This window comes from Corvus kubaryi, unplaced genomic scaffold, assembly GCF_017639235.1.
Source record: "Corvus kubaryi isolate FWS band 111438036 unplaced genomic scaffold, C.kubaryi_AGA036_p1.0 37392, whole genome shotgun sequence".
In the NCBI taxonomy this organism is placed as follows: Eukaryota; Metazoa; Chordata; class Aves; order Passeriformes; family Corvidae; genus Corvus; species Corvus kubaryi.
In genome coordinates, this window is record NW_024581131.1 from 7,883,998 (window position 1) to 7,902,356 (window position 18,359).

An 18,359-nucleotide genomic window follows, 5' to 3' on the forward strand; every position below is an offset into this window, starting at 1 on the left:
TCATACCTGGAGGGAGTTACTTAAATGCAAATGCTTATTTCTTGCATGTATTTCATGTTTATTAACAGTCTGCTGCACAGTCTTGGTTATAAAAAGTTAAAATGCAGTTGGTACTTGACAATGTGCTAGTGTCTGACATGTTGATTGTGTGTCTAGGTTTGAAAGACGGGTGTCTGCTAAGGAAGGCAGAAGCCTCCCTTGGAATGGCAGATGCAACCCCCTTCCCTCCGAGTTATTATAATTTTGAAATCAAGGGGCTTTTAGGCAAAGATGTGGGAAATAGGAATAACAGTTCTTTACTATTATATATCTATATGTTTATAACCAGTCAAACAAACAGCAATAACTCTGGCAGTAACAGCGAACAATCACAAACCCAGTGCCAGCCTTCTCGGCTGTCGGGCCCTTTCCCCTCGGGTGCAGTTCCGCTCGCAGCCGGCAGGGGCGCTGGCGGCTCCCGGTGAGCAGGGCAGGTGCGATGGTTCCCCCGCGGCTGCAGGGGGCGCTCCGGAGCGAGCTCGGGGAGCACGCGGCACTGGTGCCCCGGGATCCCGGGAAGGGATGGAACAAAGGCTTCACAAACACCTGGGCAGCCGATCCCGGTGTCCAGCTGGACCCGGGAACAGCAGGCTGGAACGGCAGGGACGAGCGCAACTCCTGGGTGGCAGACGCGATGTATCCAAACGGGGAAACCCCCTGGAGGTGTGGGCAGGTCGAGCAGGGCTACAACGCAGCGAAGGCTCGAAGCAACGGCGGGGCAGGGCGGCCACAGCCCAGCTCCCAGCGGGGCAGGGAAGGCGGCCTTGGGATCCCGGGCCTTCTCCGGTAGAAAGGAAAAGCAGCCGAAGAAAGCAGCCTCCCTCTCTGTCCTAACTCTGAGACCAACTGCCCACACACCCAGGTGAAACAAAAAGAGCAGCCAGGTCTTTTGTTTTTCTTAACTATCTGGCCATTTGTTCCCCTAGCAACATGTATGGGGGGGCAGGGGGGAAATTCCTTTAACAGAAAAAAAAAACCCAAAAAAACCAGGAGAGCTCCTAAAACCCCAACACTGTGCCATCTTTGTCACATTTCTGGATTGGAAACCTGATTTTAGGCTGTGGGTCATCCATAGCTTTTTGTATTAACAGTTGTATTTTGCAGTGTTTTTAGTAAGTAAAAGGATATGCACATGTTTAATAGGGAGGGTGGGATCCAGGGCATTTAAACTCTGAAACAGTCTGCAACAGATGGAAATAGAAGAGGTGTAAAAACGGGTTGTAATAAGCTTTCTGTGCTAAAAGGCTTTCACCAGAGAGCAGACACACATGGCACTGATCCTTAGTCCAGCTGTGAGGGTGTTCAGTGCTGGGCAGAGCACTGCAGTGGTGAGCGTGTTACGTGTGCTCTGCCTCAGACTCCCAGTCTGGTGTCTGAAGGACAGCAGAATTTAAATTTTTCTCAAATGCTGTGTGAGATTGAAATAGTTGTTTGGAATATCATTCATCTGAAGTGCCCTGGATGTTTTCCAGGCACCGAGAGAGAAAGGTTCCTGCTGCGAAAGTCCTGGGTCATGTCTTCATTGCTGAAACAGGTGTAATTACTACAGTGATACTGCAATCTTGACGTAAAATTCCTGATAGAGTCAGTGCAATTCCGTGCAGCTGATGAAATCTTGGGTGAGGAGTGAAGTAATGACACTGACTTTTTATTTGATGTAAAATTTCCAGTTCACGTCTGGCACCTTTACATTAAAATAGCTATCTCAATGGAAAATTTACATCTTTCTCTTTAGCAGTGAAGGCACAGCCAAATAGTGCAAATGAAGGGTGGAGAAAGGTGATATGGTGCATAAAACAGGATGATCAGATCACTCATGGCCACACATTGCTTGAGTTAGTTTTGTTATAGTAAAAACAAATGCACTTTGTTCTGCCCTCCATGATACTGCTTCCTTGTCTAATGCTAATGGGCTTGTACCCTTCCTTCTGCAGAAATAAAGGATAGGATTTGAACACAAAGCACTTGGTTACACTTCTCTAGATGTGTTGTTTATCAGAAATCCTGTTTCTTATTTGCAGTACGCCTTGTCTAGGCTGCCAAAGGAACGGGAGATTTGGGGTGGCTGAGATCATCCCGAAACGGTTCATCATAGTAAAATCTACGCCTTTTTTAAGAAAAAAATTGTAAGGTAGCTTGAGGCATGAAAAGGATGTAAGTTACTCTCTCTGGAAAGAAACACTGGCTATGGCTCTACTGTGGTCCTGATTAGAGCACTGGGCTCTTGCCTTGCTTGTGCCATGGACTGCATGAGCCTTGATGCTGGTCCTCTGTGGGTTTCCGTTCATTCTTTCCCTTGTGTTTCTAGACAGCAAGTTTTCCAGCTGTGACAGTCCTTCCCAGTGTGTCCACACTGAGTCTTTCAGGGTGCAGATCACATGTCTGGTTTGTAGGTGTCTCCATAGTATGAGTGACCACAGTTCATGTTGTGTAAAGTTTGTTGTTTTCTTTTTTCCCCCCCACCTTGTTTCTCTGCAGGGACAAAATTGGCTTTCTTCTGATTTCCCCCCCGCCCCCCACTTTTATAATGAACTTCAGGTTTTTTTAGACATTCATTTCCTTTCTTATTTGGGAAAGGCAGAAATGTGTTGGGTTAAAACAATAATTAGGCTTGGCTGTTTATACAGGTGGGGAAACCACGTGTAGAAGGAAAAGGAAGAGTTAAGTCTTGGCGTGACCTGGGAAGAAAAAAGTAATTGTGGTTCTTTTCCTTCAACCTGCTGTCAAAGTTGAGGTGCACCATATTTTTCTAGTACCCCATCTCGTTTATGTTTCTGTATTAAGAGAGTATTTGACAACCTTGTGGCAGCTTTTCTTGCCTATGCAGTGCAGACAGTTAATTTCTTATGCCAGTAAGATGTTATTGGGACTCACATGAAAATTTCAGGAGGCAAATAAGGCTAACTTGAAAAATAGCTAATAATTTGTCATAGCTCTACATGGACATATTTCAAAATCTTTGTTTTGGGAGTTTGTGCATGGCTAAGTTTATGCCTAAAGCGTAAGACTACAGCAGACCTGTGTGTACCAACGTATTATTTTTTTTAAGCACAAAACCTCTTCTAAAGTTCCTTTCCCTGAGCACTGTGTGGACACGACAGAGCAGCACAAGAGAAGGTGCACTGCAGCTCTGCAACTGGACAACATTCTGTCTGCAGCTGAGCTGGGCAAAGAAGTTGCCTTACTGCCTTTTATAAATTCTATATGCCTTTTAAAACCCAGATCCTTTTGACAGGATCAGCTCAAGGAAAGCAATCATGTGAGCAGCCAAATGGGCAGATTTCAGGACACCAAAACATCTGTGGTGTAGCAGGAGACTGGGGGATGGGGAGTGACATGTCACTGGGGAAGGGTAGGAATGGGTGGCCAATTCAATCAGACAGCAGAACAAAACCCATCTGACCCAGCCCAATACAAAGGGCATATTTAAATCAAGATCCCTCCTAATGCGGTGTAGCTGCAGTTCGATTTGCACAGTTTCTGGTTTGGCCTGGAATGCTGCATTTGTCAGGGTTGTGTGTACTACACCCTGAACTGCCCTGGGTGTTTGGGGAACCCCTCCAGCTGCTCCTCATTTTGCAGTTTTACAGCCTTCCCTTGGTGCACCACGCCACCACTTCTTTAATACTGTTTTTAGTATCCTTTTTGGGTTCTTTATCCTTGATTTTATACCACACTATCAATAGATGCACGTCACACAATTCTGCAAACACCAGAATTCAACAGACACCAAGGAGAGTGACCAATTAATAATCTTGAGATGATACAGAGCAGTAAGTAACTGTCAAAACAACAAAACAAAAATGTTAAACAGCTCCTGTGTAACTTACCTTTTAGAGCCCCAAATTTCCAGTGCCTCTCAGACTTTCTTAATTTTTCAATAATTGTCTAGACTCGAAACCTTTTCCAAAAAGGAAATGAGGCATTCTGGGGCTGTATTCCAAAACATGTTTCCCTTCTTGCACACACAACCTACCAGTCTATAAATTTAGCTACAGAACTAATACAATCTGCTTTCTTTTGAATATTACCAACACTTCTCCAAATGTGGAGACTCTTTTATTCTGGAGGATTTGAGCTGACAACTGTGTTTTCTGGAAATGTCCTTAAACTCTGCATTATGGAGAGACAAATAACATAGATGATTATTTTATGTTTCTTCAGCTAAGCTGGCAGATGATGTTCCTTTTTGTAGTTCCATCAGTACAAACACTCCAGATAACTTGCATGACAAATACTGACGTTACAAAGACAAAAGGAGCCATAAGGAATTGATTTGGTTGCATCAATCTTCTTGGCTAAAGCAGAATCGTCTTCTGCAAGGAGTGATTTGCAAAGTTTGGAACAGGTTGTTCTGTTTATTTGCTGCCTTAGAGGTGGTAAATTAAGTTTTAGCAGTGATAAAAGTACAAGCACAAGGTTACAGATTTCATTATCTGAAATAACCTTTTTCACCTCATCCTCTATTTTTCCTCCTTCCTAATGAGCTCTCACAAAAACTAAATCTGGAATATTTGACTGGAACATAGTCTGCACAGAAAACAGAAGTCGTGTCTACAACTTGGCACTGAAAACTTCTCTTAACTTTACACCCTCTAAAGCTCAGTATCATGTAGCAGGTTCCATTTAACAAGTTGGTTTTATTTGGGAATATTCTTAACTGTTAGAAGAAAACCACAAGTTGTGGAACCTACATTTGAGACTGCACTTTGTTCCAATGAGTAACATTTGTCAGCAGCTGAATCCAGCACTTGCTATTTCTGAGTCTCTTTTTCTGCAATTTGCAAATACAGTACGTATTGTACCTTTGGTGGAAATAGAAGTAAAATATCTTTTTTTCAGCTTTCTTAAGATTTGTGTTTTTTGGAGTTAATATAACATCTGGAACTGGAACTAAAAATTGGAAACAATTCAGATCAGAAACAAGCATACCTTTGTCAAGCCTGTATTTGTTCAAGTCCTGGATAAAATTTGCAAGCCAGATTTTCCAAATTATGTAGAACCACTATTTTATCCATTAAAAGTTTGGAACTTTCATCACTGTGTAATCTACTATTATTGGCCAGACAGCTGTCTGCCAAACCAAGGAGGCATACTGAAAAAGAAAAAAACAACAGAAAAGAACCTTGCTCCCGTTGACATCCAGGATCTAAAAAGGGGACACTGCAGGGTTTTTTTCCACTCATGGATTGACCTGAACTGTTATTCCCAGAAAAAGCAATGTTTAGATTTTCAAGGAAGTCACCCTTTTGTCTGCGTTCTTCTAAACCAGTTTCTGCAGAAGTAGGACAAATCTTCAGTTTCCTCTGCAGTTTTAAAATTGTTGAGCGTATCATGGGGGTGGGGGGAAATCCACGCCTATTGCATTTAGAATAACAACAGGAAAATTGTTGCCATGTACTCTGCATCACAGAATGTGAAACATCCAAGTATATTTTTTTCCTGTCACATCCCCCAACCCTATTTTTAAGCACTGCCTTCTGCACTTACCCATTTTGGCAAAGCCCAACAGCACTATCATATAAGAGACTACTTCAGTGCCACTTCTGCTTATTCTAAAATCAGAAAATGCCAGAAATCTCAATGGACAGGCTGTTTCTCACTTTTGTCGGTACAAGCAGAGTGCCATATTAATTCTCACAAAGAAAACAGTCGTGAGCCACCTGACAGTTCCAGTGTGAAATATGGTAAACACTGTTACAGAATTGGAGCTATTCTTGGTGAAGCTAATGGTTTTAGACAAAATGCAGGTTTGTACTTTAAAGAATCCTTAATCAAAATATGAAACCTACTGACAAAGCAATGAACCTGCTGTTGAAGTGAATGTGCTTGCAATAAGAATCTCTGTTTCTGTGACGATACCTTCCCAGTGACTTGCCTCAGAACACGGTCCTCAGAGACTTCTGAACTGAGCTTCTGGCAGAGGTAGGGGTACTATGGGCTTTTGCATGAAAAACACTGTAAAGCAATACTCTTCTTCCTTCAGTGCAAGTAATTAGTCATTACAGGTTACCCATACCATTAGTTTTCTTGGCCCAGGGCTATAAGCTGTGAGTGCTTAGAGCATCTTTCACTCTTAGGGGGGCAGCAGCACACAGACCATAGCTTTGTACAGTTGGAGGAGGTGAGCATCCTGTGCAGTAACCTGTGATGGGTCTGGAGAAGTTGCTTGGTACGTCTTGAAATAGCAGGTGGTGTGTGGGATCTGTGACAGCCTTCCTTGTGTCACACTGTTTCTAATTTAGCACAGAGGAGGATTGGAGGCTGGCTGTGGTGCCAGTGGATCACCCATGTGTGTGTGATGGGTCTGTACTTTCCAATTCCTCTGTTTCGGCACCGTGTTGGACTCAAACATCCCAGTGCAGACCTGTGCAGATCTGCTGCCTACTTGTTCTTAGAGAAGGGGAGTTTTCACCTTTCTTGTGGAGTTTACTGTCTTCATTTAGACTGGGGTTTTCAGTGTACCTTGGGAGCTCTGACCATCATCATTGACGTCTGATGGAAATTGTCAGTTTAAGCTCCCTTGGAGTTCAGTGCAGGTTCTAATCTCCAACCAGCACCAAACTCAAAAGCTGACTTGTAAGACTGGAGGATGCTTAGTTTAGCAGCCGTTTTCAAAGTACTGGTTTCCAGAGCTTGTCGGTGGTGTCTGTCTGAAGCCAGCTCCCTAATCCCCAATAGATGGTATATTTGTATTTAAGCTGTCATGTGCATTGTGGTTCTTGAATAGCAAGTTGCAGCAGAAGCCTCAGAAGAACAAACAAATGGTTGTGAACAGTATACTGCTTTTGGGAAAATTCCGTGTATATTTTAACCTCTGTAAAAAGCTCGGGTGAGAACCTTCCTGAGGTCAGGAAGATGTGGAGGTTCAGACTGCAGAGATTTTATCTGCTTAACATTAGCTAGTCAGGATTGCATGAGGTTGCAATCCTCAAAACTGTTTGGCTGAACACCAGTTGTGCATTGCACAGAGAGAGATTGCCAAGAACCAGTTTTGCAATAATGTTTAGAAATTTCCTCTAATGATACAGACCAAATAAAAATTGCTTTGTGCTCCAGTGAATCACGTTCTTCTCTAAAAAAAATGTTTAAAGTGCTTGCAAGTCTTATCTGATGAGTATCTCATCATAAGTTGATGTGTCCCCAAATCACAGCTGATATTTTGGGTTTTGTTTAATTTTTCAGCGGATCTTTAAATATGTTTTGTATGCTGCTTGGTGGTCCTTGTAGTGTTGTCAGCTCACATGGGCTTGGCTGTCGTCCTTTCCAGCTGCTAAAGCTGTGCTAGAAGATGAAATATGCTGTTCTATGTAACCAGTTTCAGTATTTGCTACAGCAGTATTAATGCAATCTGAGAGACCTGTTGCCTGGTGCACCAGGAGAGGCATTTGTGTGGTGTGCTTAATGGGTGGTCTTGGGAAAAGAGAGAAAAGTTTGAGAAACCCTCCTTTAAAATAATGTGTCCACATAAAAGTGGTCTTGAACACATGTAGCTTGCTTCCAGGATCTGCAGAGATGGAAGTGCGCTGAATTATGCACACTGAATCCAATAACTCAGCTTTTTTCACGTGTGACTTTTTTTTACTTAAAGTAGGTAATATAACTAGAAACATGACAGAAGAATAATGAATAAGTTCAGAGCATATTGTTGGAGATTTTAAAAATATTTAGTTGCCACCCAGCTAAATAGAACAAATCCTAAATTTCATAATTTGTGTAAAGCACCTTTGCTGGACTTCTTCAGTGCATGCTCTTCAGAGAAATACTTTGGCATCTCTTGACCAAGGGAAATGAACTAATTTAGGCCAGTGGAGATGAAATGGTATATAATCAGTGCTGTATTTTGTTGTTACTGCTAACATTATTATTTAAAAACTAGGTTGCCAAACAAAACCAGTGGTCTGAAGTAGCTCTCGTTCTCCTAAAACCCTGTCATTTTTGTGTGTGTGGGAACCCTATGCAATGCGAAAAATATAATAAGATCTTCAAAAGACTTGCTGCTTGTTTATTTAAAAAACAAAACAAAAGTAGCTTGAAGTTTATTTAACAATATTTTAACATTGCTATTTGATAAAGCTGCTAAATTTGTTTGGGGGGGGCAACACAAACACTGATGTGGGTTACCGTGAAGTTCGAAACTATTTTGCGTAAAACCTGACATAAACAAAATCAATCCCAGACCCCGTTAATCAAGATTTTCAGTGAAGCAGCGTGGAGAGTTCAGTCCACTGAGCTCTTTTTCTTTTAATTAGTTTTTGATTTCAAGACTTAGAAACTCCTTTCTTGAGGCAGGACTTAACTGTACAAAAACCGTACCTGGGGAATGGCTATCCAACTGCTATTAAAAGTCACCTTTCACAAGCAATTTTGTAGCTTCTGTAGCATGCTCCAGTATCTTCAGAGCACGTTCCTCTCTGCATTGTGTCTGCATTCTCTTCCCCATCAATGAAAGCCACAAAGCCTAACCTGATCTAGTTTCTTCAGTGTGTCCTGTCTCCACTGGCTAAGAAAAACTGAACTTCAGCTTCTCATAAAAGTGTTTGCTGATTGGTCTGTTGTTTTACTATATTTTTTTTTATCTCACAGCCTTCCCAGCTCCTCTTCTTGATGAGAAGAACAAGCTTCATATGTTTTCTAACCCACTTAAACCTTTTTTTATATACTCTCTGTGGACCCTTTCCAGCTTGCTGCTGCTAAACCAGATGTCCTTTAAACTTGCATAATTTATTTACATAACCCATGTCCAGATGTATTTGTGGCTAAAGCCGTGTCATTTCTTGCAGGTACATTGATGGATGAACCAGCCTTGCTTTTACCGTAGCCTGATAGCAAATAGATCATTGAGATCCTGTCTGTCTTCTGGTATTCTGCAGTGATACTCAAGACAATACCTAGCATATATAAACAGAACCTTTACCAAATACATTTTATAATAGGGGATACTAGTGTGGATTGGATTACTGCACACTGGTGTATGCCTGGTGCGACCATATAAATAATTTAAAATATAGACTGGTGAAGAGGAAAGTTTACAAAAATTGCTTGCTGTACACAATGTGTGTAAATGTATGGTGTTCTTAGTGGTCCCATCCTGAATTTCAGACCTTGATTCTAAATAAAATCAGATAAAATGGAAATGAATCCTCCTTATTTGTTAACCAGAACTCCTCATGGTTTGGAAAGCAAAATTCCTATCAAATGGATTGAACAGGAGGGTTAGAGGAGTGGGATGTAATTTGGAGAAGGAGTGTATTTTCCTCTTCAAGTAGTGCTATAAACCAGCTGTCACTGACATGATCAGCTCACAGAGAGGAGAAGTCTTAGCCATGTCAGGAATGAAAAGCTGAGTGCATCACTGAGCCTTTTGTTGGAGTATCTTCAAGTGCTTTACTCAAGCAGGAGTGGCTTCACTGCAGCCCTTTGAGGTAATTAATAGCAGAAGGAAGGGTATGTTTGTAGCAGGAGGAATGATTTTTACAAGTTGTTGGGCCAAGGTTCCTGCTCAAGTTCTTTGCTAAGGGAGAAGAAATGCGTGGGAGTGAAACCAAGGAGTCCTGACTTTTTTTAGTCTTGTGCCCTAAAACTGCTATCACCTACCTCTGTGTTGGAACAAGAATATTCTGTAATTTAGTTATTACACTGGGAATTCACTTCATTTTCAATAATGTGTTTTGAGGATGGTAGCCACAGCCCTCTATTCTTCAGAGGGCTCTACCTGGCAAGCTGAAACTCAGGTTGAGTATGTGCAGTTAGTACTGGAAGATCAACATTCAATCTTGTCTTCTGATACTGTTGGTTTCCCAGCACAGGAAGGACATTGACCTGTTGGAGATTCCAGAGGAGGGCACCATGATTAGTGGGGTGGAGAACCTCTCCTACAAGGAGAGGCAGTGAGAGTTGGGGTTGTTCAACATGGAGAAAAGAAGGCATTGAGTTGACCTAGTTGTACCTGAAGGGGCCTACAAGCAAGATGGAGAGAGACTTTTTTCAAGAACATGTAGTGACAGGACAAAAAGGAATGGCTTCTAACTGAGAGTGGGTTTAGATTCAATATTAAGCAGACATTTCTTTGCTGTGAGAGTGGTGGGGCACTGGAACAGGTTGCCCAGAGAAGCTGTAGGTACTCCATCCCTGGATGTGTTCAAGGCCAGGTTGGCTTTGAGTGACCTATTCAAAGGTCTCCATGCCCATGGCAGGGGGAATTGGACCTTAAAGATCATTTTAAGGTCCCTTCCAACCCAAACCATTATGTGATTCTATGACATTAAAGGTGTAAGCCTCCATGTGCTCCAGAGAGTTAGGGCTGGACAAGAGGTATCACTTTGTGTTGTAGAGGTGGTTTCTCCAATTAATTTATGGCTGTTAGGACCCTACTTACACAGTCTTGTTCCTGCGTAGGAGCTATTTTTAAGTGTTCAGAGCTGATGCATGCTTGCTCCATATCCTGCCTTAGAGTTTCCATAACATGGTGCAGCCTTGGGTGCAAACGTTTTGACATGTTTGTTTTTTACCATCTTGCATGCCTGTGGTCGGGGTGTGGGGGGGTTTTTTGCTCTTTGGTAATAAATGTTTTTGTGGTTTGGGACATTGACTGCTGCAAGAATTATGCTATTCTCTCTGTCCAGCCATACAGATGGCTTAGCCGCAGAGGTCTCCATTGCAATTGTCCTGTTAAGGATTGAAATAATATTTAAAATATAAGTTGGTGCACATGCTGTAATTTTGGATGGCTATTTTCGCTTGTATGCTTATTAAAATGAGATCCTCATTTTATGTTGTGTGCCAGCTTCCCAAGATCCTCAGTCACTTGTCTTAAAAGCACAGTTAACTAGGCTAAAGTTCATGGAAAGGTTTAACTGGTTTAAGAACTGGTAAGTTAGGCTTTTCTCCTGTGCTGTACATAGGATTTGTGTTTGTTCTGTGCTTCTGGTGCTTTCAAGGGTAGAAATCATGCACGTGCCTCAGTATTCTCATGTCTTTCTATTTTGGCTTTAAGGAGAAGGACACAAAATGTAGGCATGTCAACAAGTATGAAGCAGTAGTATAAATATAACTTTTTAAAACTCTTGCTCAACTTGTCTTAGAACTGTTGCAGCTTTGCAAAAAACCATCAACTGATGACAAATGTGCTGTTGATTATTATTCATGATCATCTTAGTCTAAATATGTATGTTGAGCCCTGTCAAACTGGTTTTTAGGAAGCTATTACTGAAACTAACAGCAAAGACCATATAGTGCACTATTTAGTTGTTTGTTTCATGTCACTTTGCTGGGGCTGATGGGTACCCCTGAAGCACTTACTAAAATTCAAATGCTCTAAATGTGATTGGTACAATTAAAACAAAGGAAGTTAACAACTGAATTCAGAAACTGATACTGTTTATGGTGGTCAACCAAATGAATTATACAAAAGTGTACAAATCCTCCCGTCTTAAGTTATGTCTGCACAAAACAACTTTCCTGATTCAGGTAAAATAATTAAAATTTAGTAATTAGCCACCGACAAGGAATGAGCATTTAAAGGATCAAAGGCAAAGCTGGAAATTGAACCCTTGCTTGATTCCTACCCTGCCTGATCAGAAATGTTTCCTTTTCTGCAGTTAATAGACTGATGAGAAGCTCTGTTTTCACACAGTTGTACAAATAGGTCTCTGTGTAGATAGCTCACTACATTGTCAGGTCAAGGGTGTGTTTTCCAGTTAGCAGAAAACCACAGGAAAATTGGTGGGTTTTTGCACAGAAATAATACGTCTTTCTAGAATGAAGTGGTTTTGATCAAGTACTGCACGATCCAAGTAAGATTGTAGAATTGCTGCAAGAAGAAATTCTGTAACTTTGTATAGTTCAGGCTGTTATCTGTTTAGAGTTTATTTGAAAATTTGTGAGATTTCAGGTTCTTTTTTTGTTTTGTCCAAAGACTGTGAGCTGCAGCTATGTACAGACGTTTTAAATACTGCCTATTATGGAAAAATATGAGCTGTTCTAATTTTACTGAAAAAGAATACATTTTTTTTGTGACTACATTAAAATGTCATTTCAATTGGGTGGTAATAGACTGGATATAAACAGTTTATCCTCCACATTCAGCATTCATCCTTTCACTGTTTATTCTTCTATTTTTTCAAAATAGAAACTAGTGTTTCCTTTTTCAAGCAATTTGCAGTTGTCAAGAGTATTGCTGATCAAAATAGAGCGTAACACTGAGTGTTTGAGTCTCTTAATCTTCAAACCATGGAATAACTTCTCAAGCAAGGGATATTTCCGCCTGTGAAACAAATAAGCTCATTTGAAAGTTAATGGTAGTCAGTTACTGCTGGTTTTTTTTGGGTCTCCCCCACCCCTCTCCTCAGAAACTCCTGTTAACTGGCCTTCCAGTTTACCTTGTCAAGACTTGTGCGGTAAAGAATTAAATGCATCAAGGATAAGCATGTTCTGTGGACCATCAAGCCCAGTTCAGGACTGAGAAGACAGCATGATTTGGAAGGAGATGGGTCTTCATGTTCTTGGGAATGAAGTTTTGATTCTATTTTCACGTGGGATTCAAAATAAACTTGCACCATGTATGGGTGGGATGACCTTGTACCTCTAGCATGGTTTATTGATAGCACAGCAAATCAAACTTTTGGTCAATGCCATTTGTTTTGATGCTTTTTGAGCTTTGATTCTCATTCTAATGCCTTAAAAACCCTGTTGGTTGTCATTGTGTAGAGTATGAATGTATCTTTTGAATTGCTAAACTGTTTAGTTTAGTAATTTTATGAAACTAAATGCTTTGCGTCTATCTTTCTAGAAACACATTTCCTGTCTTGGTTGCCTCTTTCAGATTTACTGCTTACTAACTGAGAGTGTTGAAAATTTGAAAAGTTCTGTGAACTTTTCTTGGGACATCTTGGAAGTTGTATTTAGTGGAAGCTGTAGAGTTACCAGAACTAACTTTGCCTGCTCGTGAGCCATCACATTCTGATCTGAAGTTATAAATACAAGATGGTGGAAGCAGAGTACTTAATTGCTTTACTGACTTTTGCTTTACTTCTTTTATTTATATGACAGACATGAGGTTTCTTCAGCAGCATTCCAGGCAAGAATTAGTGTAGAGAAGCAGTTCTTTTGATCACTGTTTTTTGTTAGAGTTTTTTTTCTTTTCCTTGTTTGTTTGTTTGTTTTTCCAACCAGTATTGCTCTAAAAGGGCTCTGTAACCATTTTTTAAAAAAATTTGGAATCAAAAAATAGGCTGGTGGGGAGGAGCAGAGAAGTGAACACAGTTTTCAGAATCAGAGTTCTGCCTTCTCTTTTTGCCTTTTTCTAAAGGAAGTGGAATACTTCCTCATTCTTAAAGGGGATGAAGCCTGGCCATCTTCAATCATCAATCAGTTTGCAGTGAAGTTCTAACACAGTTGCAAGCAGGGCCATGTGATTTCCCTGCTGGGTGCTCATGGCCAGCACAATGCGGCTGCACTTCAATCAGGATGACTCTGAGGCACAGAAGTGACAGAGAACACGGTGGTTAATGTGTTATCTGCATGCTGCTGCCCTACTGTGTACATCAGTGGGGAAGAAATCCGTTGAAAGGGATGGGGAGCTGGGATAATGTTGATACTGATTGGATTAGACATTTTTCATGTCTGATCTTTAGTTAAGAAGCTGTTGAGTTCCTCTGCTGTTGATGGGACTTGATATTTCAAGTTCATTTTTCCTTTGTAGTAGCATTATTAATGCCTTCAGCATGGAAATGTCTTGATGAAAATACATCTATTCATGTTGCTCTAAACATGTTTTTTGGACAATATTTTTTTAAAATTTCTACATAGGCTTTTTACAGCTTTATTCTTTGACTGGATGTGGGGCTGGTTTTGTGAGGCAGTGTGCATAACTTGAGGAGGTCTTTGCCCGAAATTTGTGACTTAGAGCTTGCTAACATGAAACTTCCCAAGTGTTCAAATGGTTTGATGCAGTGCCACTTAAAACAGACGTGGCTATGGGGAGCCAATGAGTTGCAGAGAAGAAAACAAGCACTTTGGTATTCTAGACATTTTTTTGTCTGTTTGCAATAACTAACCTGTCGGGCTTTCCTGATACTATTCCTAGTGTTTTTGAAGATGACTGAGAGGAGGACTTGGCAAGCTAGGAAATGAAATAGGAGGGATGCTGAAACTTTGTTTCTTCAAAAGTAATTCTCCTCAAGCTGTATAAACTTTCTTGAGTTAAATATTATAGAGAACAAAGATACTATATTTTCAGTGAAACATTAATGATAACAATTGCTTCTCTTTGCTCTCCAAGACCCTCACTAAAATAACCAGGTGATGTAAATTTTTCTTATTACATCAGCATACTATTCCTTCAAAAAGGAAAATAAAGCAATCTCTTTCCTGACTTGGGGGGAAAAAAAAGACCGTGGAGAATAACAATAAAAACTCCGAATTTTTATGCATATTTTTGAGGTCATCTGAAGTTGACTTGTATATTCTGACTGAGGTTTTTGGCCTGCATGTAAACATGTTAGCAGTTGTCAAGGATGTGCAGTGGCACACACTCTTCAGTAAGAGTGTGCCCACAGCCAGAATTCACGAGAAAGGCAATAGCATCTGACAGGGCTGCCAGCATTGCAGACCTGCAGTTCAGACACTGTGTAAACTGTCTTCTTTTTTAAAAAACTGCAGGAGGAATTGAATCTGAAAGACAATATCAAGAAGCAACTCTTACATGTTGCATACAGTAACATGAATTTAAAACTAAAGGTGTTTATATGGCAGGCTGGAAGCCACAGGAGATGTAATATATGCTGCTCTATTCTGTGTGTTGTTCCTTGAGTTGAGTGGCAAATGATTGGACCTTTGCTGACTGTACATTGGAGGCAGCACGTCAGGGGAAATGATTGCACATGAAGCTGGAAGTCAGGGGGTGACTGGTATAGACCTACAGCAGCTACTGCTTGAGTTAGAAAAATTGGGTAGATTGGGGAAGCTGGGAAACCTTTGTCTTTTGGCTCTGGCTGCCTCTTTCAGCTAACATCAATCTCCACAAACTTCCACAATCTACATCATGTCTGCCTTCAAACTCTGTCTTGAATTTCTCTTTTGCTATTGTGTGGGAGAGAAGACGGTAGTTCTGAAACTCTGTCACAAGTGTTTGCTGTTTGGGAGGGTGCTTGGTAGGAGCATTTCAGGGTGTTGTATCTGGTGCTACTAGCCTGCTACTAAAAGGCATCAGGGCTTGCTTTCTGTGTGTTGTTACTAACTCAACTGGTTGAACCCAGCTTTTAAACCATGAAGACTTTAATTTGTTCTAATTTGTCTGTTGTTAGAACAACAGGCAGAAGGTGTTGTTGAAAGTGTTATTGAAAGGTCTTGGTTTGAACTCTTAACTATGTGGAAGATGCTATTCATATTCCATAGACAAAGAATTGGTCCTGCTCTTCCATCTCTCTTTTACACCTCTGTCTGACATAGGGAAGGAAGAGATTTTTGGACACTGCGCATTTTTCTCCTATGTGACACTTCTTCGGTACTCCCTGCCCTGCTGGTCTGGGAAAAGAAATCCTCCTGTGCCACCCGCATACATAGTCAGCTCTTTAACATCTGTAGATGCCTGTAATGCTAACATGTTTTCATTTTTTTCTCCTGTAGCATCTCCCTTTCTGCTCTTTGCCAACCGGCGGGATGTCCGGCTCGTGGACGCTGGAGGCACGAAGCTGGAGTCCACTGTGGTGGTCAGTGGTTTAGAGGATGCTGCTGCGGTTGACTTCCAGTATTCACAAGGCATCGTTTTCTGGACAGATGTGAGTGAAGAAGCCATCAAGCAAACTTACATTAACCAAACTGGGAATGTGGTGCAGAATGTCATCATTTCTGGTCTGGTTTCCCCGGATGGCCTGGCATGTGATTGGATTGGGAAAAAACTTTATTGGACAGATTCAGAAACCAATAGGATAGAAGTAGCTAATCTCAATGGAACATCTAGAAAAGTCCTCTTCTGGCAAGACCTTGATCAGCCCAGGGCAATAGCTTTGGATCCGGCTCACGGGTAAATATTAATTTGGCTTAAATGGACATGGTGGTGATTTACGTTGAGATTTTAGTTCTGAAAAGAAAAAGAACACATAGCCTTTTGTTTCATTTTACATTTTCCCGAGGTACTTTTCTAAAGATCTGTAACTGAACATATGTTTGAGCTTAAATATTTTTTGGCAAGAAATGGCAGCCCAGACCTTGAGCCAAAAAGAACAATACAGCTGTTCTTAGGTGCCAAGCCAAATATTCAACCAGTATAATTACCTGGCTTATCCCATTGCACTTTGGAAAAGTAATTAATTTTCCAAGCATTTTATTATTATTATTATTATGATTTTCTCAATTATCTTGTCTGGTAAGTTAACTTTGCTTTTATATGTGATGTCTAATGTAGACAGCAACATATGCAAATCTGCATGCATTGAAACAGGAATTCTCACTTGCTATGCTGTGGTAAACAAAATCAGGATATTTTTAAGTGATGATGTTGAATAATAATGTTTGTGCCAGCAAGGAAAAGAATCCAGGTGAAACTGTGGATTCTCAGTGGTGTAAGGTGACATGTTAGGAAGTAATAAGAGTACAGGCTGAATGTGTCACTTCTAGTGCTCTTGAAAATGCTTGCATATGTGTATGGTTCCTCCCTCCCTCTTCAGTCCTCCCCACTGTTTCACGTGTGCTGTTTGCTCTCTCTGTGCACAAGCAGTGCTGGTGTTGTGTCCTTTGGGCCTGGCATTCATTGCAGTGATGACTAAATATATTCTGTGTTAGATGGACCCCTGTGAAAATGAGGAAAGAGAACTGAGGTGCATTTCTCTTGTGTGCACAGATCCACTGTGCCACTGATGTGCCATTTTCACACTTTCTCAGAGATCACTTTACCTTTCTCTAGGGTATATTTGGGTAGGTTTCTCACCTGTAGGAAAATGTCATTGACTGATATTTTCACTGAGTCTGGCCTCTTTGTAAAGTGATGCTGAGTTAATGCAAGAGCTTAGTATAAACCATAAAAATAAAGTGTTTGGTGGCTTATCCTGCTCTGAGAGATGGACAGTTTCTTGAGAAACTACCTGCTTCAGGTGTATGAGAAGCAGAAATGGAAACTAAGCAACAGAGGGCAACTTAAGATCACAGTGTGAGCACCTTCCATGCCACAGACTGGAACTTTGTCCAGTTATTTTTGCAGTGTTTCCTGCATAAGGCTTCCCAGATGAACATGAGGAGTTACAGGTACATTTATGATTAATACATAAAGGGTGTACAAATGCTAAATGAAACCCTCAGTTTTATTGACATACCAAATGCTGCAGCTGCCTGTACCCTTCAGGTAATGTTTGGAAAGGTACAGCCATTACCAATAAAAGGGGAAGTGGAGTGACTTTGGGCCAAAGGACTTTTCCAGAGGCATCCTTATCCTCTTAATCCTGCCTTCCCAGATGCCTTTAGGTGAAAGGAATTCTTCCCACAGCAAATTGTTGTGTAGAGGTGTTTTAAATAAGTTAACAGGTATGCTGTTATATCCTGACAGCAAGTAATCTATGCAGAATTAATTAATGTTGGTTAATTAGATGTAGAGAGAATATGATGTTAAATTGAGTATTTCACGGTGAGATGGATTACAGAGAGTAGTATGGCACTTTGCATGAAATGCCAATGCCACTGACTTCTCCTAAGTGGATGCAGTTCCTTGCCTTTTGACTGTTTCTTTAAGTGTTGAATCAAAGACAGGGTTGCCCAAATAACTAATATATTAAACTTAAAAGAAAATTTAAAGAATCAGGCATCACATATATTTGTGGAATAAAACATTCAGGTTTGCTTTTACAACCCCTTAATTTCACCTGGTAGTTCTGAAATATTTCCTGGGTGCATCTGTGAAATAGTGATCATGATATTTGATTTTGGCACAGCAGGCTCTGGGGTTGAGCTCCCATAGAACCAGTTGTTCCTTGTTCCAGGTATTCTCAGGGGAAGAAAAGTGGGGGACAGTAGGAGAAAAGAACCACTTAATACCTTTCTATTTGCCTTTTTTTTAATAAGTTTTTAAAATCAGGTGGCTAATACAGTTACTACAGCTATCAGAAGGGTAAGAATTTGTGCTAAAATTAGATTAGATCAGAGCACCTAAGTAAGTTTATGGGGTTTTTTTCTGGATCATGAGATCTGATGAGTCTCATACTAGGATTCTTAAAACTGGTTGAGGCAATCTGTCAGTGGCTAGTCATTTGCTTTCAGTTTGGAAGAATTCCCATAGATGTGATTTTGTCCTTTTAGCAGCTTCTACTAGAGAAGTGTGGGTGGGAAGCTTG

The 18,359-nt window shown here is 40.8% G+C and overlaps 1 protein-coding gene across 2 annotated transcripts in view; it reads left to right on the plus strand.

The window, feature by feature from the left end:
- LRP5 (LDL receptor related protein 5) overlaps positions 1 to 18,359 on the plus strand; it is a 141,878-nt gene that overhangs the window by 16,567 nt on the left and 106,952 nt on the right. The window contains exon 2 of one of the 2 annotated variants that reach the window (XM_042038298.1): positions 15,667 to 16,063. In XM_042038298.1, coding sequence (XP_041894232.1) covers positions 15,667 to 16,063 — 397 coding nt within the window. Of the gene's footprint in view, positions 1 to 15,666; positions 16,064 to 18,359 lie in introns of those variants that run through there. The other variant, XM_042038299.1, reaches the window with a different exon arrangement.